Source organism: Mobula hypostoma, chromosome 8, assembly GCF_963921235.1.
Source record: "Mobula hypostoma chromosome 8, sMobHyp1.1, whole genome shotgun sequence".
NCBI classification, from domain to species: Eukaryota; Metazoa; Chordata; class Chondrichthyes; order Myliobatiformes; family Myliobatidae; genus Mobula; species Mobula hypostoma.
In genome coordinates, this window is record NC_086104.1 from 150585184 (window position 1) to 150609717 (window position 24534).

General features: G+C 44.7%; 2 protein-coding genes and 1 long non-coding RNA gene across 3 annotated transcripts in view; 2 read left to right on the forward strand and 1 right to left on the reverse strand.

The window, feature by feature from the left end:
- LOC134351046 (deoxycytidine kinase 2-like) overlaps positions 1–5213 on the forward strand; it is a 33529-nt gene extending 28316 nt beyond the window's left edge. Inside the window, exon 7 of the mRNA XM_063057049.1 lies at positions 4069–5213. Within this exon, the coding sequence (XP_062913119.1) occupies positions 4069–4107 (39 nt within the window). The 3' untranslated portion in view covers positions 4108–5213. The remainder of the gene's footprint in view (positions 1–4068) is intronic.
- LOC134351048 (uncharacterized) lies at positions 1–19389 on the reverse strand. The gene is made up of 3 exons (XR_010019057.1): positions 17538–19389; positions 13789–14040; positions 1–1264 (listed from the first exon to the last, which is right to left on the reverse strand). It is a non-coding gene; the product is annotated as an uncharacterized LOC134351048 (long non-coding RNA).
- On the forward strand, positions 10890–21656 carry LOC134351047 (deoxycytidine kinase 2-like). Its single transcript, XM_063057051.1, has 3 exons — positions 10890–11033; positions 16290–16389; positions 20511–21656. Exons 1-3 carry the CDS (start codon positions 10906–10908, stop codon positions 20547–20549), a joined length of 267 nt encoding a protein of 88 aa, XP_062913121.1. The 5' UTR covers positions 10890–10905; the 3' UTR covers positions 20550–21656.
- Positions 21657–24534: the final 2878 nt, after the last annotated feature.

The following is a 24534-nucleotide window of genomic DNA, read 5'->3' on the forward strand; positions in this document are numbered from 1 at the left end:
CTCTGCAAACAACCTTGGAGCTCACTTTCAAAGACTCGACAACTCATGTTCTCTGTATTATTTATTTATTTTTAACCCCCTTTTTAATTATTTATGCTATCTTGTCTTCTTTTGCACTTTGGTTGCTTGTCATGAATTCTATTGGACTTCTTTACTTTGCAGGAAATTGAATCTCAATGTAGTATATGGTGATATATATATACAGAACTGTGTGAAAGTCTTTGGCACATATATGTCTCAGGTGCTGAAGACTTTGGCACAGTTCTGAGTTTGTCCACATGGACTGGAGAGCTAATTTGTAAATCGGTGGGAGCAAAGGACGTTGGGAATGGCGAAGGTGGAGCACCGTGGGAGGGATGTGGGGCAGGTGGCAGAGCGGGAGTGGCAGGCTTGGGGGGGTGCGGGTGCAGACACACCCAGCATGGAGACACCGGACAAGGTCATTTGATTCCAAACAGTTGGCTTATTCGTCATTACAGAATGTTTCTCTGGTGCCTCCCACTCCCCTCCCCTCCCCTTTCCCCTTTCCCCTTTTCCCAACCACGATTCGCCTCTCCCTGCCCCCTCCAAAGGTACATTTAATGTCAGAGAAATGTATATAATGTACGTCCTGAAATGCTTTTTCTTCACAACCGTCCACGAAAACAGAAGAATGCCCCCAAAGAATGAATGACAGTTAAATGTTAGAACCCCGAAGTCCCCCCCCCTGAGTTCCCCCTCCCTCCCGCGTGTAAGCAGCAGTGAGCAACAATCCCCCCTCCCCCCACAGGCAAAAAAAAACCTTGGGCACTGACACCAAGCACTCAAGCGTGGGCAAAGCAACAGCAAGAACACAGATTGCTGTACTCCAAAGACTACTTGTTCACCCAGTATTCGACATACCACGGGCTTTCTCTCTCTCTCCCTAATAAGGGAGAAAGAGGCATCTCCATTTCACAGCGAGAGGGGAGACATAACAAACAACTTGCTGGTTTACGATGTTAAAAGTCCATTGCATCGCTTTTTCCAAGCTCTGTGCCCAATGATCTCAGGCCTCTGGGCACACAGCCAGAGATCTTCCATCTCCCACGACACAACGATCTCCTGCCCAGACACCGACCTTCAATCCGCCCGTCTCCAGAGCCACGAGATCGCGACCCTCCAAAGGTGAGCTGAGTTCTTAGGCCGAGCCCTTGGCATGCCGAGTAACGGCCAGTCGTGAAACCATTCCCGCAAAGAACCGTGGTCAGCGTGTAACTCCAGGTCAGGGTCTTCAAAAGAAACCCTGAAAGGGAAAAATAAAGATATTAAAGATGGAAATAGAGCTGTTTCCAAAGACGCAAGCAAAGGAGTCGCCGTTAGGCGCCATTAACCCTCCTAAGCTCCTCCTCCTGTTGTCACCCTCGGTCCACGACAGAGACCCATATCAGAATCAGGTTGATAATTACTCACATATGCCATGAAATTTGTTTTATTTTTGCGGCAGCAGTGCAATGCAATGCTTAAAGTACGACAGTACTGTGCAAAAATCTCAGGCACCCTAGCTATATATGGACATATTTTGTCAATAACTTTTTATGGCTCTGAGGAATGCTGAGAGAGACCTAAGGCCATTGTTTCCTGAACGTGGCGGCACTGGTGATAAATAAAACATCTGACATGCTTTCCCTCCTAGGCTGGGGCATAGAATAAAAGGGTTAGGCTGTTATGTTGAAATACTGGTTAGGTAACACTTGGGGTATTCTGTGAGGTTCTGGAAGGATGTTATTACACTGGCTTGGGGGATTTTAGTTATGGTGGGGTTGGGTGTTGGGAGATTGGTTAGGCAGGGCTTGTATTCCTTGAGGCAAGAAAGGCTAGGGGCTGACTTGATACACGCCTACCTGAAACACTGTCGTAGGAAGGCAGCATTCATCATTAGGGAACCCCACCACCCAGGTCGTTGTTGCCATCAGGAAGAAAGTACAGTTAGGGCCATTTTGTTGAAGTGGAAGGATACATCAGCTCCCACTTTGTCACAATGGTTCTCTCAAGTGATGCTATGTCTTAGTTTGGAGAAAATTAGAAGTCGAACCTTTGAACCTTTATTTGATTTTGAGAGAAGATGGGGCTCATTTGCTGGTTATTATCATTTGAGTTAATTGATATAATTTTTCCACAATCTAATTGTAAATTTTTTTAGTATATTTTCTTTTCTTGCTGGCGGTTTGATGTTTATTTTTAGAAGCTTTTTGTATAACGCATGGCTCCGGGGTTGTACACCTAATGGGTTCTTTTTTTTCTCTCTTATCTGCTTAGTAGGTTTTTTTTGTTATCACAAAATTTTTTTTTCAATCTTTAAGATAATGTTTTTTTTGAGCTATTGTAAGTGTTGTTACTTCAATGTACTCATGTTATTTTTTCCTGTATATAACAATAAAAAGATTTGAAAAAGAAAGGAAGAAAGTACAGGAGCTTTAGGACACTCACTACCAGGTTCAGGAACCATTATTACCCCTCAGCCATCTGGCCCTTGTACCAAAGGGGATAACTTCACTCAACTTCATTTCCAGAGGAAGTAACAAATACAGGGTGAGGGTCCTCAATGACGGACACTGCCCTCTCGAGGCACAATCTTTTAAGATCTCCTCGAAGGTGAGGAGAACATCATTGAACCAAAGGGGTTAAGTTCACACAACTTCACTTGCCCCATCACTGAAATGTTCCCACAATCACTGGACTCACTTCCATCTCATGTCCTCTCTATTTATTGCGTATTTATTTATTATAGGTGTTCCTTTCTTTTTGTATTTGCGCAGTTTGTAGTTTTCTGCACTCTGATTGAACGCCCCAGTTGGGCATTTATTGATTCGCTTAAGGTCATTATTCTATAGATGTATTGAATATGCCTGCAAGAAAATGAATCTTGAGGTGATATATGGTGGCATATATGTACTTTGATGATGAATTTAATTTGAACTTTGATAGTGGTGTGTAAGATAATGGGAGACATAGATGGGGTGGGTCATCAAAAATTTTTTCCCAGGTTGGAGGTGTATCAGAAACAAGAGGGCATAGTTGAGAGGGAGGAATTTTAAAGGGAGTCAGTGGAGAAAATATTTTTTTTTTAACACAGTGAGTGGTTCAGCTGGAATATACTGCCATGGGAGCTAGAGGAAATAGATACCATCACTCCGTTTAAGAATCAAAAACAGCAGAGATTCTGCAGATACTGGAAACCCAGAGCCCCCCCCCCCGCCACACACACACACACACACACACACACACACACACACACACACACAATGCTGGAGGAACTCAGCAGGTCAGGCCGCAGCATCTATGGAGAGGAATAAACGGTCCCATAGATGCTGTATGACCCGCTGAGTTCCTCCAGCATTTTGTGTGTGTTGCTTCGGGTTTTCAGCATCTGAAGAATCTTCTGTGTTTATGATTCTTAAACGTAGAAACTGGATCTAAATCCAGGCAGGCACATAAGATAGACAAGGCATAGAAGGATTTGGATGTAATGCGGGTAGATGGGCAGAAGGAACTGTTTATCTGATATCAGCTCTGTGTTCCAACTCCTGAAATTACTGAGTGTATGATCCATACAGCCTCCAAGAAGATCGCAAGCTTATTGTCGTTTGGGAGTTTGCGTGCCTCAATGACCAGGAGTCAGGCCTTTATGCTTTGGCCCTTGGTAGGGTCACCCATGCCAAACAGGTCAAAGGGTAGGTTCGGGGGTTCAGCTCAGGGCTAACAACCCTGACTCGTAAAACAAAGTTGTTATGGAAACGGCAATGAAGAATCCTTCTACATCTGAGTGGCCAAGGACAGATGAAGGACCTTCATTGCTGTCCTAAGCACCAGCAGGCTAAACGGGCAGTACGTATTGACACACAATTCTCCACAGAATTCCCCCGTCCATAGCTGCAAAGTGTTACAGCAGGGACAGGGTAATGACTGATTACATTAATGCGACAGCTCTCCTGAACTGTCATAGTTCTAGCTGGTGTCGTATTGGTGTTATCTGCTCTGGTAGGTGAGCTTGTGAACTTAAAATATGTCCTTCGATGATGACGAAGTCATTTTTTCCTCCTCTTCCAGGTAAAGGACTTTGCGAGTACACTAAAGCTGGGAAATTGAAACACGCTGTGCATTCTTTGCAGCAATGTCGCTCAGGCCAAGAAAAGATTTAGTTACCGTGTTGGTGCACAGCTGGGGAGAGGCACCTCTGTCTGGGAAAAGGCCGTGCGGGAGTAGATTCTTGCAAGTCACCAATAGCACCTTCTACGGAAACCGGACAGTAACAATTTCACAGTGGTTCACAAGATCACTGACAACCCTGTTACATTATTTGATACGTTTTGTTTCTGATTTTCTCATCTATCGTTACATTTTGGCTGGCAGGGCAAGAGGTGAAGAAAATATTTAAACTGTGCATTTTCCCTTATCCAGCCCTTTCCACGACATACTTAGAACAGTTTGGTAGAGTTGCCATAGAAATCCATAAATGGATAAAACAAGAAGTAACTGGGGTTGATGTTTTCTAATATTTATAATACTTTCCTAATGGTCTGTACATCAATTTTGAGTTAACATCATTTAATAGTTCCTCTTAGCTCTTTATCCTTTTTTTCCCTCTCCAATTTACAGTGTTAAAGCAGTAAAGGCTATGAGGATCCACTCCATTCAATGCAATTTGCATTCTCAAGATCTCGTTATATTTAATTTATAATTGCTGCCGGCAGGAACCTCAGTAATCCACAAGTGACCTTCATAACGTTCCTTTGTATCGTACCTCAGGACCTGCACCAGAGCCTGTCTAGTGTCCCCTCCCCATTCTACCTTGTATCCTTAAGCCCTGCACACACGCGGAGCTCAATCTCCAGCGTGGATGTTAACCGATACCAGCAGACGTGTAACGTATCAGTATTGTCCTTATCAAGACCCCTTTGTAGTAGCCCTTAACGTTCCGTTTTGTTGTAGTGATGTGCATTCCATTCCTCTTTAAAGAAGAATGTGTATCATACAGTCTTTTCTTGGCGATTGGTTGCATGTTGTGCTGTGTAGTGTTACAGATGGCTGTTTAGAATGTGCTTTGAGCACAGAGGTCAGATTAGATAAACTGTAAGTAGACTAGAAAATACTACTGAATTAAGCAAAAGTATAGATCATCATGTCCTGCTTTGTAACTATCTCCAAGAATGACAATAAACTTTCTATGATTAACCCATTGTGCAGATTCACAATCCTGTCAATGACTGTAACTCACACAAAATGCTAGAGGAGCTCAGAAGGTCAGGCAGCATCTGTGAATGGGAATAAATACTCGACGTTTCGGACTGAGACCCCTTCATTGGACCTCCATCCTGATGAAGGGTCTTGGCCTGAATTGTCAACTGTTTATTCCCAACCATAGACGCTGCCTGACCTGCTGTGTGTATTGTTCTAGATTTACAGTATCTGCATTACCTCTTGTGCCTGTCATCGACTGGATGCGCAGAGGTCAAGTGCAACTGTACGGACGGAATACGAAGCAGAAAGATTGCAATGGCACTGTTTCAGTAAGGTCTTAGATCTGAAATGACAACTTTGTTTCCTGCTCCAGAGATGCTGCTCGGCCCGCTGAACATTTTCACCATTGTCTGTTTCACTCATGCAACAGATCACGAGGCATTCATAACTAAAGATGTTGCTTTTACTTAAGTATCATTTTGTTTAGTTCCCACGTTAATGGAATGGTTCATCATACTAACAATAACAAAGTGGCATGGTAGTTTAGCGATTAGTATAATGCTATAACAGCGCCAGCAATCTCCAATTGGGTTTAATTGGTGGTAAGAATGGGAAGGCAGGTTATTATCTAAATGGAGTCAAGTTAGGAAAAGGGGAAGTACAACGAGATCTAGGTGTTCTTGTACATCAGTCACTGAAAGTAAGCATGCAAGTACAGCAGGCAGTGAAGAAAGCTAATGGCATGCTGGCCTTCATAACAAGGGGAATTGAGTATAGGAGCAAAGAGGTCCTTCTGCAGCTGTACAGGGCCCTGGTGAGACCACACCTGGAGTATTGTGTGCAGTTTTAGTCTCCAAATTTGAGGAAGGACATTCTTGTTATTGAGGGAGTGCAGCGTAGGTTCACAAGGTTAATTCCTGGGATGGCGGGACTGTCATATGTCGAAAGATTGGAATGACTGGGCTTGTATACTCTGGAATTTAGAAGGCTGAGAGGGGATCTTATTGAAACATATAAGATTATTAAGGGATTGGACACGCTGCAGGCAGGAAGCATGTTCCCGTTGATGGGTGAGTCCAGAACCAGAGGCCACAGTTTAAGAATTAGAGGTAGGCCATTTAGAATGGAGTTGAGGAAAAACTTTTTCACCCAGAGTGTGGTGGATATATGGAATGCTCTGCCCCAGAAGGCTGTGGAGGCCAAGTCTCTGGATGCTTTCAAGAAAGAGATGGATAGATCTCTTAAAGATAGTGGAATCAAAGGTTATGGGGATAAGGCAGGAACTGGATACTGATAGTGGATGATCAGCCATGATCACAGTGAATGGCGGTGCTGGCTCGAAGGACCGAATGGCCTACTCCTGCACCTATTGTCTATTGTCTAATTCCTACCGCTACCCTTTCACTTCATGACCGCGTTGGTTTGCTTCAGGTGCTCTGGTTCCCTCCCACATTCCAAGGATGAACGGTTAGGGTTAATGAGTTGTGTCATGGTATATTGGATGACACTTGCGGGCTAACCCAGCACAATCCTCACTGACACAAAGACTTACTCCCACGGATGTTTCAATATCCGTGTGACAAACAAAGCTAATCGTTAATCACTGTCATTGAAAGTGGGTGCATTTTCAGGGAGCCATTGAGAGATAAAGGACAATCAAACATTGCAGAATAAACTGCATCCATAGTTTTTTTGTGCATCTGTTCGACATCTAAGGAATTTAGAGTAGGGGGTCCCAACCTTGGGTCCACAGAACCCCTTGCTTAATGCCATTAGAAAGGTCGGGTGCCTCCGATTTAGAGTGTTCTTGGGTATGTAAATGGGACTAACCCATGGGATTTGTTAAGACATATTAATCCCTGCGTACAAATCTGTATCAGCAAATCATTGAGATTAGCAACAAATCAATATCGGGCCAACAGAGGTGGGATAGGGGTTAGCGTAACGCTTTACAGTGCCGGCAAACTGGGTTCAATTCCCACTGGAAGTTTGTATATTAACACAAAATAATCTGCAGATGCTGGGATCAAAGCAACACTTTCAGTACGCTGGATGAACTCAGCAGGTCGGGCAGCATCAGTCAGAAACGACGAGTCAACTTTTCGGGCCGGAACCCTTCGTCAGGACTGAAGAATGAAAGATTGGGAAGGATTTGAAGAATGCTTGTAGCTTCAGTTGAAAGACCAGTAATTTGAAAGACAAAGGGGTGGGGGAGGGATAGCATTGACGTCATAGCCTTGAAAACAATGGGTAGTAGAAGGAGGAGGCGGAACCATGAGGGAGCTGGGGGAGGGGGTAGAGTGACATAGGGATAGAGGAAGGGAGGGGGAGGGAATTACCGGAAGTTGGAGAATTCTATGTTCATACCAAGGGGTTGGAGACTACCTAGACGTATATGAGGTGTTGCTCCTCCAACCTGAGTTTAGCCTCATCATGGCAGTAGAGGAGGCCATGTATGGACATATCTGAACGGGAATGGGAAGCAGAGTTGAAGTGGGAGAGAGATGGGCCTCTTTCTTCTACCAGCCATTGTTTTCAGGGCTATGACATCAATGCTTCCCCTCCCCCACCCCTTTGTCTTTCAAATTACTGGTCTTTCAACTGAAGCTACAAGCATTCTTCAAATCCTTCCCCATCTTTCATCCTTCAGTCCTGACAAAGGGTTCCGGCCCGAAACGTCGACTCATCATTTCTAACTGATGCTGCCTGACCTGCTGAGTTCATCCAGCGTACAGGAAGTTTGTATGTTCTCCCCATGGCCATCGAGCTCTGGTTTCCTCCCAAAGTTCAAAGGTGACGGTACAGCTTTTGGTTAACTGATCACCTGGATGTAAGTGGGTGGCACGTGCTCAGTGGGCTGGAAGGGCCTGTCACCTTGCTGTATCTCCAAACAGAAATGGGAGCCAGTGATAGGAAGGTGAAATGGATTAATGTTGGATTAAATGTGTGGTTGATGAGACTAGATGGGCTTCCGAGCTGTTTGACATTTTGAGCATTTGTTTGCAGTTCAATATCATCGACATCTCATTGACCATCACCATCATCATCATCATCATCATGTGCTGTCGTATGACATCATCATTATGTACCGTGTCATATGACATCACCATTATGTGCTGTGTTGTATGACATGGGCGATCATGGTCTTTCCATGACCATTTTATGTGCTTGGCCAATTTTTCTACATAAGTGGTTTTGCCACTGCCTTATTCTGAGCAGTGTCTTTACAGGACGGGTGACCCCAGCCATTATTATCGTCTGCCTGGCATCAGTCGTGGCGTAACCAGGGCTTGTGCTATGCACCAGCTGATCATATGACCATCCACCACCTGCTCCCACGGCTTCACGTGACCCTGATCAGTAGGGGCTGGGGGTGCGGTGCCAAGCAGGTGCTATACCTTGCCCAAGGGTGACCTGCAGGAGAGTTGAGATAAGGAATGCCTTACACCTGCTTTGGTAGAGATGTACCTGCCTTCCACCACCCACTCCCATTGAGTATCCCCTGAAAAAAGGGGCAGATGTGGAGGGGAGCCTATTTTTGTTGCTAGTTGAAGCCTTCTTGTGTTTCCTGTGGTGGGGGAGTCTAAGACCAGAGGACGCAGCCTCAGAATAGCCGGACGACCTTTTAGAACAGAGATAAGGAGGAACTTCTTTCACCAGAGGGTGGTGAATCTGTGGAATTCGTTGCCAAGGGCGGCTGTGGAGGCCAAGTCACTGGGTATTTAAGGCAGAGGTTGATAGATTCTTGATTAGTCAGGGGATGCAAGGCTACGGGGAGAAGGCAAGAGATTAGGCTGAGAGGAAAAATAGATCAGCCATGGTGAAATGGCAAAGCAGACTCAGTGGGCAAATGGCCTAATTCTGTGCTTATATCTTATGGTCTTCTCCAGTTCCTACTTCTGCAGAAGCTCCATACAGTGGGAGTGGTAAGTAGTCACACGCACCATGTTGCATTGAAAATATTTGTTCTGTGTGTCAATCATACAAACCATTTCATCACAACATTACATTAAGGTGGTACAAGTGAAAAGTAATTACAGAATGCAGACTGTAGTGCTGCAGTCTGGCATTCATAGCAAGAGGATTCGAGTACAGGAGCAGGGAGGTACTACTGCAGTTGTACAAGGCCTTGGTGAGACCACACCTGGAGTATTGTGTGCAGTTTTGGTCCCCTAATCTGAGGAAAGACATTCTTGCCATAGAGCGAGTACAAAGAAGGTTCACCAGATTGATTCCTGGGATGGCAAGACTTTCATATGATGAAAGACTGGATCGACTAGGCTTATACTCTCTGGAATTTAGAAGATTGAGGGGGGATCTTATTGAAACGTATAAAATTCTAAAGGGACTGGACAGGGTAGATGTAGGAAGATTGTTCCCGATGTTGGGGAGGTCCAGAACAAGGGGTCACAGTTTGAGGATAAAGGGGAAGCCCTTTAGGACCGAGATGAGGAAAAACTTCTTCACACAGAGAGTGGTGAATCTGTGGAATTCTCTGCCGCAGGAAACAGTTGAGGCCAGTTCATTGGCTATATTTAAGGAGTTAGATGTGGCCCTTGTGGCTAAAGGGATCGGGGGGTATGGAGAGAAGGCAGGTACAGGTTTCTGAGTTGGATGATCAGCCATGATTGTACTGAATGGCGGTGCAGGCTTGAAGGGCCGAATGGCCTACTCCTGCACCTATTTTCTATGTTTCTATAGAAAGAGCCATGCACGTAAATGATGAGGTGCAAGCCCACAACGAGGTAGATTGTGTGGTCAGGAATCCAGGTTATTGTATCGGGGAACCATTCAATAGACTTATGACAGCAACACAGAGACTGTCCTTGAACCCGGTGGTCCGTGCTTTCAGGCTTTTGTCTCTACTACCTAACGGGAGAGGGGAGAAGAGAGAGTGCCTCGAGTGGGTGACGATACAGGATGGTGACAGGGCCCAAAACCATCCGATGAGTACTACTGGGCATTGTCCTGCCCAACAGCTCCATCAAGAGGTTAACTTGAAGATGCCAATTGCACTCTTTCAGAGCTGCAGTGATAATTCTTGTGGACTTTACTATATGTTTCGATGTGCGCATGATAAATAAATATGAATCTTGAATTCTTGTCTCTTGCCCAGACAGGAACCAAACTGGATTGAGAGAAAGCCATGTCTAACAAGATGCACCCACCAGCCCAAAAGATTCCCAGAATCAATGGGTCAAGTATCGTCAAATATGACGCATCTAATTGATTGATTTATCTACCTACCTACCCACCCAGTGTTGAGTAGGACCTTCCATCTCTTCCAGCCACACCACCCCAGAATCTCCCAGCAACCCTGACTTAACCCTACCCTAATCACAGGACAATTTACAATGACCAAGTAACCAACCCAGTACGTCTTTGGACTGTGGGAGGAAACCGGAGCACCCGGGAAAAATCTGCACATTCCATAGGGAGGACGTACAAACTCCTTACATATGACACCTGAATTCAATTCTGAATACTTTATACTTTATTGTCGCCAAACAATTCATATTAGAACGTACAATCATCACAGCGATATTTGATTCTGCGCTTCCTGCTCCCTGGAGTACAAATTGATAGTAAATATTAAAAATTTAAATTATAAATCATAAATAGAAAATAGAAACATGGAAAGTAAGGTAGTGCAAAAAAAACCGAGAGGCAGATCCCCGTCTGAAAGGTTTGCAATTTCCGCTGCTTATGTCCCTGCAGAAATGTTTAGAAAGGCTTCAGCAAAGGGGGAGAGCTGAAGAGAAGAACGTCCAGCTGGATTACCTGGAGAAGCTCCATTCTCAGCATGAGAACTGGCTGGTGAACAAGTCCACTGAGTGAGTGAAATAGCTCAGAATTCTGCTGACCTTGGAGTGCACATTTAAGGCAAATTGTGAATTCTGGCAAATGGAGATCAAAGAGATTGAACATAAGATTATAAGAACATTAAAAAAATAGAAACAGGAGTAGGCCATGGGCCAACTGGCCCTTGAACCTGCTCAGTAAGATCATAGCTGACCTGGCCGTGGACCTACCTGCCTTTTCCTCATAATTCCCCTGCAGTGCAAAAATCTATCTAACTGAGTCATAAATATACCTAATGAGGTACTGTAGTGTCTGCTGGTTCCCTGTGCAGAGAAATCCAAAGATCCACAACTCTCTGGGAAAAGTAGTTTTTCCCCATCTCTGTCCTAAATCTACTCCCCTGAATCTTGAGACTATGCCCCCTAGTTGTCATCTCACCTACTAGCAGAAACAAATTTCCTGCTGCTATTGTATCTATCCCTTACGTAATTTCTGCAAGACCCTCTCACATCCAGCAAGTACAGTCCCAAACGACTCAATCTCTCCTCGTAGGCTAACCACCCCCCGTATCTCCCCCCATCCCCCACCTGGTGAACCTCCTTTGCACCACCTCCAAAGGTGATGACAATCTTAATACCTGGCTGGGTCAAGGGTTGAGTTGTTCTCTGATCTAAGCAATTTACTTGTAAACGTTCCGTCACCATACAAGGAGACGTCGTTAGTGCATTGTTGATTGTAGATTGTTCTTGGCAAGTAAATTGCCAAGATCAGAGAACAACTCAGTCCAACCATCAATCACCTGAGCTACACATTTTCCGAATTATTTCCGATCTTAATACCGGCTCTGTTGAAGGGTCTTTGACCTGAAGCATCAACTCATTTTCTTTCTCCACAGATGCTGCCCGGCCTGCTGAGTGTTTCATAACATTTTCTGTTTTTATTGTGCATTACAATGTCAGATGCTCTCTGCCTTTTTCCTTATTGTTTAATTAGTTCTAGTGAGTCTAGGACTGCAGCTTGTCACCTTTCCTTCGACTCATTGAATCTTCCAACATGGAAACAGGACCTTTGGCCCAACTGGTCTGTATTGACCAAGATGCCCATTCATGCTGGTCCCATTTGCCCACGTTTAGCCCATATCCCTCTAAGTCCGGGGTTCCAAGCCTTTTTTAAACCATTAACTGAGGGGTCTGTGGACCCCAGGTTGGGAACTCCTACTCTAAATCTCTCTTATCCACGTACTTGTCCAAATATATTTGATGTCCTTTCCAAATCCCAATTCATAACAATGGAAGCTCACTGCTCTGGCTTCAGCATAGGCTGCTCTTCTTCCCAACGGAGCAGAAATCTTGAGCCTGTGGCTTGAGCTGGCTAAGTACTCGAAAGCTGCTGATGAAAGGGGGTTGGCCTTCGTCGAGCCAGCAGTGAACAGAGAGGGCAGAATGCTGTTATGTGGAGCACACTTGATCAAGGTTGCCATGGTCACTATTCAGAGCCATTAGGCCCACGTTGATAGTGTCCCCACTGAGATCCAAGTTATCAGGTTAAAGCTGGCTAACTTGCAGGAGTTAGATCTTTATTCAGGACAGTGGTTTCTTTCCACACAAGGCACTGTATTTCTGGTCTTTGTAGTGAATCGGTGTGTTACACCACATTCTGAAAAGTTTGGGACTTCCGTTGGTTATTTTCACCCAGAAATGCTTGAAGGATTTAACAAATCAGTTGAATTTGGACCTTTAACAGATCAGTTGGATCTGGAGATGTTTTCATCCAGGGGTTCTTCAGAAGTTTTAAGACTGAGTTTTAAAACTTGCTGGTTATGGCTGTTTTATCAAGTACTCATAACAGAAAAACAGACTGTCTCCACTATCTCTGCCAAATCATTATTCCCAGTACTAAAATAGTTTCCTTAATCAATAATACAACCCCACTTGTGCACCACTATCCTCCCATCTGATCTGCCAATTGGCAGGGATGCGAAGTTTCAATCTTCCTCTGTGAGACAGAACTTACTGATTATTGTCCTGTTTCAGTCCAACACAGTGATTGTTATCCAGAAACTAGGAGTACTCCTCAACCTCTTTAACCACCTAATGTCTCATTCTTTGTATTTCTGAACTAAACATAGATCACAGATCAATAAATCACAGGAACAGGCCCTTTGCCCCACATTATCTGTGCCAAACATGAGGCCAAATCGAATTAAATCTCTTCTGCCTGCACATGATCCATATCTCCCCATTTCCAGCATACTCATGTGTCTAACAGCCTCGAAACAGAGATCAAAAAGTGCAGAGTACATTTTTCATCGACTTATGTGTACATTGTACAATTGTGAGGTTTGTCTCCTTTCAGGCAGCCACAGCACAAGAACCCATTAAAAAAAAAGACCGACAAATGCTCACATGTGCAGAGAGAGAGAAAAGAAAACAAATCACGCCAGCAGTAAAAGTGAGCAGGTGGCATTTAGAATGAAAGTGAGTCCTTAGACACAAAGTCTGGAGGAGCTGGAGCAGGCTCACGGCCTCAGTTCAGCACATAGTGAGGTAAACATCATGGATTAAATATCTTATTCACGGACATTAAACCAGAAATTACATATCTATGACTCTATAGCTGACTCTAGGACAGGCGATGAACCAAGTACTGATGTGTGGACTATTTAGGTAGTTTCTTGGTCAGCACAGATAGGATGGGCTGAAGGGCCTGTTTCTGAGGTGGTGTAGTGGCTAGCTTTTTCACGACGCTTTGCAGTACAGGCCACCCGAGTTCAATTCCCACTATTACCTGTAAGGAGTTTGTACGTTCTCCCCGTGACTGCGTGGGTTTCCTCAGGGTGCTCTGGTTTCCTCTGAGGACATACTGGTTGGTAGGTGAATTGGTCATTGTAAATTGTCCTGTATTTAGGCTAGGATTGAACTGGGGTGTTGCTGGGTGAAGTGGTCTCAAGGGCCGGAGGGTCTGGTCCACCTTGTATCTTAATGTTTTTTTTAAATGAGATGCGTGAATGTTGGAAATACTCAGCAGGTCAGGCAGCATCTGTGAATAAAGAAGCAGAGTTAATGTTACGGGTCAGAGTATTTTCTGTGTTATTTCAGATGTCCAGCAACTGCATTTGTGTTTTACAAATCTCCCAGGTGGGGGTGGTTGGACACAACTACTTCTAGGAGTTGATAAAATGACCAGCCGTGAACGAAAGAATCCGTCCACGGCTACTCCACTCCTCCGTGCTCCTCGAGACCGCTCAGGGATCCCTGCCGGGTTTTCCAGATCACCGAGCGAAGGCGTGGCCCCACCCACAGCCCGTCAGCCTTCCTGAGCTGGCGTGGCCACCACGGCTGACTGCTGTGTGGCAGGGCCTCGCCCTCCGGCACCTGTGCATCTTATGCGGGAGTTTCACCTGTGCAATGCGCAAACATTACCTGATTGTATGCATGTTTATGCAGCAAAGGTAGAATTTCACCTGACCTCGTTTAGAAGCTATAATTAGTTCTGCACATCACAAGAAAAGGAAGTGTCATGACCGAGCCCCAGTGTACTAGACATAACTAGCATCAAACCCTCTACCTTTCCCTCAATATTGATTTTAGACCATAGCATGTAGGAGCCACTTAGGCCATTCAGCCCATCAAGTCTGCTCCACCATTCCACCATGCTGATTTATTTTTGCTCTCAACCCCATTCTCCTGCCTTCTCCCATAACCTTTGACACCGTATTAATTAAGTACCTATCAACCTCTTTTTTTAAATATACCCAGTGACGACCTCCACAGCCATCTGTGGCAATGAATTCCACAGATTCATAGCCCTCTGGCTGAAGAAATTCCTCCTCATCTCTGTTCTAAAGGGATCTCCTTGTATCCCGAGGCTGTGTCCTTTGGACCTAGATTCTCCCGCTACTGGAAACATCCTCTGCACGTCCATTCTGCCTAGGCCTTTCAGCATTTAGTACACATTTTGTTCAATTCTAAACTTTTTTGTGAGGTCTACTATTTATGTCGCAAATTATTTAAGTGGAATTGGCTCCTACATTTCCAATATATTTTAATTCCTGACTCCAGTAGGTCTTTCTGGTTAGTTCATCCTGCCCTCCTGCATAGTGACCCAACTCATTTTGCATCTTGTGTCTCAGTCCCAAATGTCACCTATGTTGTCAACCATAAAATGCAATCTGAGAAGATGCAGCTCCCCACAGGAGAAGGAAGGCAAGGAGTATTGCCCCATCAGGTATCCATCTTGAGTTGGTCATGTGACCATAAGACATTGATTGGAGCCACATTAGGCCATTTGGCCCATCAAGGCTGTTCCGCCATTCTGTCATCGCAGATTTATTATCCTTCTCAACCCCATTCTCCTGCCTTCTCCCTGTAAGCATTGACGCCCCGACTAATCCAGAACCTATCAACACCCACTTTAAATATACCCAATGACTTGGCCTCCACAGCCATCTGTGGCAATGAACTCCACAGATTCGCCACCCATTGGCTAAAGAAATTCCTCCTCATCTCTATTCTAAAGGGACATCCTTTTATTCTCAGGCTGTGCCCTCTGGTTTTGGTTCCCCCACCATAGGAAACATCTTCTCCATGTCCACTCCATCCACGGACCTCTTGCTTAATGGAATTGGTCCGTGGCGTAAAAACGGGTTGGGAACCCCTGAAATAGGCTTTTCAATATTTGGTAGGTTTCAATGAGATCCCCCCCCTCATTATTCTAAACTGCAGTGGGTACAAGTCCAGAGCCATTGAACACTCCTCGTATGTTAACTCTTTCTTTCCCAGGATCATTCCTGTGATTGTCCTCTGGACCCTATCCAATGCCAGCCCATCCTTCCTTAGAAAGGCCTCCAAACTTCTCGCCATATTCCAAGTGTGGTCTGACCCAGTGATTTAGAAAGCCTTGGCACTACGTCCTTGCTTTTATATTCTAGTTCTTTTGAACTGTGTGCATCTAGGAATGATCAGAAAACATGAAAGTGCAGAGTGGTTTTTGGAAGAAAAACGAGGATTTTATGTGGACACACTCACAAAATGCTGGAGGAACTCAGCAGCTCAGGCAGCATCTATGGAGTGGAATAAACAGTCTATGTTTTAGGCCAAGACCCCCAACAGGACTGGTGAAGGGTCTTGACTAGAAACACCAGCAGTTTGCTCCTTACCACAGGCGCTGCCTGACCTACTGAGCTCCCCCTGCATTTTGTGTGTGTTGCTCTGGATTTCCAGCTTCTGCGGAAACTCTTGGTTTTATTCGGATAGTGATTAAACTCAAGCTTCCCTTGTTTCCACCAGACTCCACTTTGATCATCTGAAGACCGTTCCAGTGTTGGTGTTGGATGTTAATGAGGAGTTTGAGAATGATAAAACACGACAAGAAGCGCTTCTGAAACAGGTGCTCTCTCCTTGTGCTTTTCCTCGCTTTTCCCTTCACTGCCATACAGCTCTGCAAACAACCTTGGAGCTCACTTTCAAAGACTCGACAACTCATGTTCTCTGTATTATTTATTTATTTTTAACCCCCTTTTTAATTATTTATGCTATCTTGTCTTCTTTTGCACTTTGGTTGCTTGTCATGAATTCTATTGGACTTCTTTACTTTGCAGGAAATTGAATCTCAATGTAGTATATGGTGATATATATATACAGAACTGTGTGAAAGTCTTTGGCACATATATGTCTCAGGTGCTGAAGACTTTGGCACAGTTCTGAGTTTGTCCACATGGACTGGAGAGCTAATTTGTAAATCGGTGGGAGCAAAGGACGTTGGGAATGGCGAAGGTGGAGCACCGTGGGAGGGATGTGGGGCAGGTGGCAGAGCGGGAGTGGCAGGCTTGGGGGGGTGCGGGTGCAGACACACCCAGCATGGAGACACCGGACAAGGTCATTTGATTCCAAACAGTTGGCTTATTCGTCATTACAGAATGTTTCTCTGGTGCCTCCCACTCCCCTCCCCTCCCCTTTCCCCTTTCCCCTTTTCCCAACCACGATTCGCCTCTCCCTGCCCCCTCCAAAGGTACATTTAATGTCAGAGAAATGTATATAATGTACGTCCTGAAATGCTTTTTCTTCACAACCGTCCACGAAAACAGAAGAATGCCCCCAAAGAATGAATGACAGTTAAATGTTAGAACCCCGAAGTCCCCCCCCCTGAGTTCCCCCTCCCTCCCGCGTGTAAGCAGCAGTGAGCAACAATCCCCCCTCCCCCCACAGGCAAAAAAAAACCTTGGGCACTGACACCAAGCACTCAAGCGTGGGCAAAGCAACAGCAAGAACACAGATTGCTGTACTCCAAAGACTACTTGTTCACCCAGTATTCGACATACCACGGGCTTTCTCTCTCTCTCCCTAATAAGGGAGAAAGAGGCATCTCCATTTCACAGCGAGAGGGGAGACATAACAAACAACTTGCTGGTTTACGATGTTAAAAGTCCATTGCATCGCTTTTTCCAAGCTCTGTGCCCAATGATCTCAGGCCTCTGGGCACACAGCCAGAGATCTTCCATCTCCCACGACACAACGATCTCCTGCCCAGACACCGACCTTCAATCCGCCCGTCTCCAGAGCCACGAGATCGCGACCCTCCAAAGGTGAGCTGAGTTCTTAGGCCGAGCCCTTGGCATGCCGAGTAACGGCCAGTCGTGAAACCATTCCCGCAAAGAACCGTGGTCAGCGTGTAACTCCAGGTCAGGGTCTTCAAAAGAAACCCTGAAAGGGAAAAATAAAGATATTAAAGATGGAAATAGAGCTGTTTCCAAAGACGCAAGCAAAGGAGTCGCCGTTAGGCGCCATTAACCCTCCTAAGCTCCTCCTCCTGTTGTCACCCTCGGTCCACGACAGAGACCCATATCAGAATCAGGTTGATAATTACTCACATATGCCATGAAATTTGTTTTATTTTTGCGGCAGCAGTGCAATGCAATGCTTAAAGTACGACAGTACTGTGCAAAAATCTCAGGCACCCTAGCTATATATGGACATATTTTGTCAATAACTTTTTATGGCTCTGAGGAATGCTGAGAGAGACCTAAGGCCATTGTTTCCTGAACGTGGCGGCACTGGTGATAAATAAAACATCTGACATGCTTTCCCTCCTAGGCTGGGGCATAGAATAAAAGGGTTAGGCTGTTATGTTGAAATACTGGTTAGGTAACACTTGGGGTATTCTGTGAGGTTCTGGAAGGATGTTATTACACTGGCTTGGGGGATTTTAGTTATGGTGGGGTTGGGTGTTGGGAGATTGGTTAGGCAGGGCTTGTATTCCTTGAGGCAAGAAAGGCTAGGGGCTGACTTGATACACGCCTACCTGAAACACTGTCGTAGGAAGGCAGCATTCATCATTAGGGAACCCCACCACCCAGGTCGTTGTTGCCATCAGGAAGAAAGTACAGTTAGGGCCATTTTGTTGAAGTGGAAGGATACATCAGCTCCCACTTTGTCACAATGGTTCTCTCAAGTGATGCTATGTCTTAGTTTGGAGAAAATTAGAAGTCGAACCTTTGAACCTTTATTTGATTTTGAGAGAAGATGGGGCTCATTTGCTGGTTATTATCATTTGAGTTAATTGATATAATTTTTCCACAATCTAATTGTAAATTTTTTTAGTATATTTTCTTTTCTTGCTGGCGGTTTGATGTTTATTTTTAGAAGCTTTTTGTATAACGCATGGCTCCGGGGTTGTACACCTAATGGGTTCTTTTTTTTCTCTCTTATCTGCTTAGTAGGTTTTTTTTGTTATCACAAAATTTTTTTTTCAATCTTTAAGATAATGTTTTTTTTGAGCTATTGTAAGTGTTGTTACTTCAATGTACTCATGTTATTTTTTCCTGTATATAACAATAAAAAGATTTGAAAAAGAAAGGAAGAAAGTACAGGAGCTTTAGGACACTCACTACCAGGTTCAGGAACCATTATTACCCCTCAGCCATCTGGCCCTTGTACCAAAGGGGATAACTTCACTCAACTTCATTTCCAGAGGAAGTAACAAATACAGGGTGAGGGTCCTCAATGACGGACACTGCCCTCTCGAGGCACAATCTTTTAAGATCTCCTCGAAGGTGAGGAGAACATCATTGAACCAAAGGGGTTAAGTTCACACAACTTCACTTGCCCCATCACTGAAATGTTCCCACAATCACTGGACTCACTTCCATCTCATGTCCTCTCTATTTATTGCGTATTTATTTATTATAGGTGTTCCTTTCTTTTTGTATTTGCGCAGTTTGTAGTTTTCTGCACTCTGATTGAACGCCCCAGTTGGGCATTTATTGATTCGCTTAAGGTCATTATTCTATAGATGTATTGAATATGCCTGCAAGAAAATGAATCTTGAGGTGATATATGGTGGCATATATGTACTTTGATGATGAATTTAATTTGAACTTTGATAGTGGTGTGTAAGATAATGGGAGACATAGATGGGGTGGGTCATCAAAAATTTTTTCCCAGGTTGGAGGTGTATCAGAAACAAGAGGGCATAGTTGAGAGGGAGGAATTTTAAAGGGAGTCAGTGGAGAAAATATTTTTTTTTTAACACAGTGAGTGGTTCAGCTGGAATATACTGCCATGGGAGCTAGAGGAAATAGATACCATCACTCCGTTTAAGAATCAAAAACAGCAGAGATTCTGCAGATACTGGAAACCCAGAGCCCCCCCCCCCGCCACACACACACACACACACACACACACACACACACACACACACACACACAATGCTGGAGGAACTCAGCAGGTCAGGCCGCAGCATCTATGGAGAGGAATAAACGGTCCCATAGATGCTGTATGACCCGCTGAGTTCCTCCAGCATTTTGTGTGTGTTGCTTCGGGTTTTCAGCATCTGAAGAATCTTCTGTGTTTATGATTCTTAAACGTAGAAACTGGATCTAAATCCAGGCAGGCACATAAGATAGACAAGGCATAGAAGGATTTGGATGTAATGCGGGTAGATGGGCAGAAGGAACTGTTTATCTGATATCAGCTCTGTGTTCCAACTCCTGAAATTACTGAGTGTATGATCCATACAGCCTCCAAGAAGATCGCAAGCTTATTGTCGTTTGGGAGTTTGCGTGCCTCAATGACCAGGAGTCAGGCCTTTATGCTTTGGCCCTTGGTAGGGTCACCCATGCCAAACAGGTCAAAGGGTAGGTTCGGGGGTTCAGCTCAGGGCTAACAACCCTGACTCGTAAAACAAAGTTGTTATGGAAACGGCAATGAAGAATCCTTCTACATCTGAGTGGCCAAGGACAGATGAAGGACCTTCATTGCTGTCCTAAGCACCAGCAGGCTAAACGGGCAGTACGTATTGACACACAATTCTCCACAGAATTCCCCCGTCCATAGCTGCAAAGTGTTACAGCAGGGACAGGGTAATGACTGATTACATTAATGCGACAGCTCTCCTGAACTGTCATAGTTCTAGCTGGTGTCGTATTGGTGTTATCTGCTCTGGTAGGTGAGCTTGTGAACTTAAAATATGTCCTTCGATGATGACGAAGTCATTTTTTCCTCCTCTTCCAGGTAAAGGACTTTGCGAGTACACTAAAGCTGGGAAATTGAAACACGCTGTGCATTCTTTGCAGCAATGTCGCTCAGGCCAAGAAAAGATTTAGTTACCGTGTTGGTGCACAGCTGGGGAGAGGCACCTCTGTCTGGGAAAAGGCCGTGCGGGAGTAGATTCTTGCAAGTCACCAATAGCACCTTCTACGGAAACCGGACAGTAACAATTTCACAGTGGTTCACAAGATCACTGACAACCCTGTTACATTATTTGATACGTTTTGTTTCTGATTTTCTCATCTATCGTTACATTTTGGCTGGCAGGGCAAGAGGTGAAGAAAATATTTAAACTGTGCATTTTCCCTTATCCAGCCCTTTCCACGACATACTTAGAACAGTTTGGTAGAGTTGCCATAGAAATCCATAAATGGATAAAACAAGAAGTAACTGGGGTTGATGTTTTCTAATATTTATAATACTTTCCTAATGGTCTGTACATCAATTTTGAGTTAACATCATTTAATAGTTCCTCTTAGCTCTTTATCCTTTTTTTCCCTCTCCAATTTACAGTGTTAAAGCAGTAAAGGCTATGAGGATCCACTCCATTCAATGCAATTTGCATTCTCAAGATCTCGTTATATTTAATTTATAATTGCTGCCGGCAGGAACCTCAGTAATCCACAAGTGACCTTCATAACGTTCCTTTGTATCGTACCTCAGGACCTGCACCAGAGCCTGTCTAGTGTCCCCTCCCCATTCTACCTTGTATCCTTAAGCCCTGCACACACGCGGAGCTCAATCTCCAGCGTGGATGTTAACCGATACCAGCAGACGTGTAACGTATCAGTATTGTCCTTATCAAGACCCCTTTGTAGTAGCCCTTAACGTTCCGTTTTGTTGTAGTGATGTGCATTCCATTCCTCTTTAAAGAAGAATGTGTATCATACAGTCTTTTCTTGGCGATTGGTTGCATGTTGTGCTGTGTAGTGTTACAGATGGCTGTTTAGAATGTGCTTTGAGCACAGAGGTCAGATTAGATAAACTGTAAGTAGACTAGAAAATACTACTGAATTAAGCAAAAGTATAGATCATCATGTCCTGCTTTGTAACTATCTCCAAGAATGACAATAAACTTTCTATGATTAACCCATTGTGCAGATTCACAATCCTGTCAATGACTGTAACTCACACAAAATGCTAGAGGAGCTCAGAAGGTCAGGCAGCATCTGTGAATGGGAATAAATACTCGACGTTTCGGACTGAGACCCCTTCATTGGACCTCCATCCTGATGAAGGGTCTTGGCCTGAATTGTCAACTGTTTATTCCCAACCATAGACGCTGCCTGACCTGCTGTGTGTATTGTTCTAGATTTACAGTATCTGCATTACCTCTTGTGCCTGTCATCGACTGGATGCGCAGAGGTCAAGTGCAACTGTACGGACGGAATACGAAGCAGAAAGATTGCAATGGCACTGTTTCAGTAAGGTCTTAGATCTGAAATGACAACTTTGTTTCCTGCTCCAGAGATGCTGCTCGGCCCGCTGAACATTTTCACCATTGTCTGTTTCACTCATGCAACAGATCACGAGGCATTCATAACTAAAGATGTTGCTTTTACTTAAGTATCATTTTGTTTAGTTCCCACGTTAATGGAATGGTTCATCATACTAACAATAACAAAGTGGCATGGTAGTTTAGCGATTAGTATAATGCTATAACAGCGCCAGCAATCTCCAATTGGGTTTAATTGGTGGTAAGAATGGGAAGGCAGGTTATTATCTAAATGGAGTCAAGTTAGGAAAAGGGGAAGTACAACGAGATCTAGGTGTTCTTGTACATCAGTCACTGAAAGTAAGCATGCAAGTACAGCAGGCAGTGAAGAAAGCTAATGGCATGCTGGCCTTCATAACAAGGGGAATTGAGTATAGGAGCAAAGAGGTCCTTCTGCAGCTGTACAGGGCCCTGGTGAGACCACACCTGGAGTATTGTGTGCAGTTTTAGTCTCCAAATTTGAGGAAGGACATTCTTGTTATTGAGGGAGTGCAGCGTAGGTTCACAAGGTTAATTCCTGGGATGGCGGGACTGTCATATGTCGAAAGATTGGAATGACTGGGCTTGTATACTCTGGAATTTAGAAGGCTGAGAGGGGATCTTATTGAAACATATAAGATTATTAAGGGATTGGACACGCTGCAGGCAGGAAGCATGTTCCCGTTGATGGGTGAGTCCAGAACCAGAGGCCACAGTTTAAGAATTAGAGGTAGGCCATTTAGAATGGAGTTGAGGAAAAACTTTTTCACCCAGAGTGTGGTGGATATATGGAATGCTCTGCCCCAGAAGGCTGTGGAGGCCAAGTCTCTGGATGCTTTCAAGAAAGAGATGGATAGATCTCTTAAAGATAGTGGAATCAAAGGTTATGGGGATAAGGCAGGAACTGGATACTGATAGTGGATGATCAGCCATGATCACAGTGAATGGCGGTGCTGGCTCGAAGGACCGAATGGCCTACTCCTGCACCTATTGTCTATTGTCTAATTCCTACCGCTACCCTTTCACTTCATGACCGCGTTGGTTTGCTTCAGGTGCTCTGGTTCCCTCCCACATTCCAAGGATGAACGGTTAGGGTTAATGAGTTGTGTCATGGTATATTGGATGACACTTGCGGGCTAACCCAGCACAATCCTCACTGACACAAAGACTTACTCCCACGGATGTTTCAATATCCGTGTGACAAACAAAGCTAATCGTTAATCACTGTCATTGAAAGTGGGTGCATTTTCAGGGAGCCATTGAGAGATAAAGGACAATCAAACATTGCAGAATAAACTGCATCCATAGTTTTTTTGTGCATCTGTTCGACATCTAAGGAATTTAGAGTAGGGGGTCCCAACCTTGGGTCCACAGAACCCCTTGCTTAATGCCATTAGAAAGGTCGGGTGCCTCCGATTTAGAGTGTTCTTGGGTATGTAAATGGGACTAACCCATGGGATTTGTTAAGACATATTAATCCCTGCGTACAAATCTGTATCAGCAAATCATTGAGATTAGCAACAAATCAATATCGGGCCAACAGAGGTGGGATAGGGGTTAGCGTAACGCTTTACAGTGCCGGCAAACTGGGTTCAATTCCCACTGGAAGTTTGTATATTAACACAAAATAATCTGCAGATGCTGGGATCAAAGCAACACTTTCAGTACGCTGGATGAACTCAGCAGGTCGGGCAGCATCAGTCAGAAACGACGAGTCAACTTTTCGGGCCGGAACCCTTCGTCAGGACTGAAGAATGAAAGATTGGGAAGGATTTGAAGAATGCTTGTAGCTTCAGTTGAAAGACCAGTAATTTGAAAGACAAAGGGGTGGGGGAGGGATAGCATTGACGTCATAGCCTTGAAAACAATGGGTAGTAGAAGGAGGAGGCGGAACCATGAGGGAGCTGGGGGAGGGGGTAGAGTGACATAGGGATAGAGGAAGGGAGGGGGAGGGAATTACCGGAAGTTGGAGAATTCTATGTTCATACCAAGGGGTTGGAGACTACCTAGACGTATATGAGGTGTTGCTCCTCCAACCTGAGTTTAGCCTCATCATGGCAGTAGAGGAGGCCATGTATGGACATATCTGAACGGGAATGGGAAGCAGAGTTGAAGTGGGAGAGAGATGGGCCTCTTTCTTCTACCAGCCATTGTTTTCAGGGCTATGACATCAATGCTTCCCCTCCCCCACCCCTTTGTCTTTCAAATTACTGGTCTTTCAACTGAAGCTACAAGCATTCTTCAAATCCTTCCCCATCTTTCATCCTTCAGTCCTGACAAAGGGTTCCGGCCCGAAACGTCGACTCATCATTTCTAACTGATGCTGCCTGACCTGCTGAGTTCATCCAGCGTACAGGAAGTTTGTATGTTCTCCCCATGGCCATCGAGCTCTGGTTTCCTCCCAAAGTTCAAAGGTGACGGTACAGCTTTTGGTTAACTGATCACCTGGATGTAAGTGGGTGGCACGTGCTCAGTGGGCTGGAAGGGCCTGTCACCTTGCTGTATCTCCAAACA

Bases quoted from the DNA above. Each gene is read 5' to 3' on its own strand.
- LOC134351047 (XM_063057051.1), top strand. From the start codon at position 10,906: ATGTCCCTGCAGAAATGTTTAGAAAGGCTTCAGCAAAGGGGGAGAGCT. The intron at 11,034-16,289 runs GTGAGTGAAATA...TGTTTCCACCAG, and splicing joins CTGGTGAACAAGTCCACTGA to ACTCCACTTTGATCATCTGA. The intron at 16,390-20,510 runs GTGCTCTCTCCT...CTCCTCTTCCAG, and splicing joins AAGAAGCGCTTCTGAAACAG to GTAAAGGACTTTGCGAGTAC.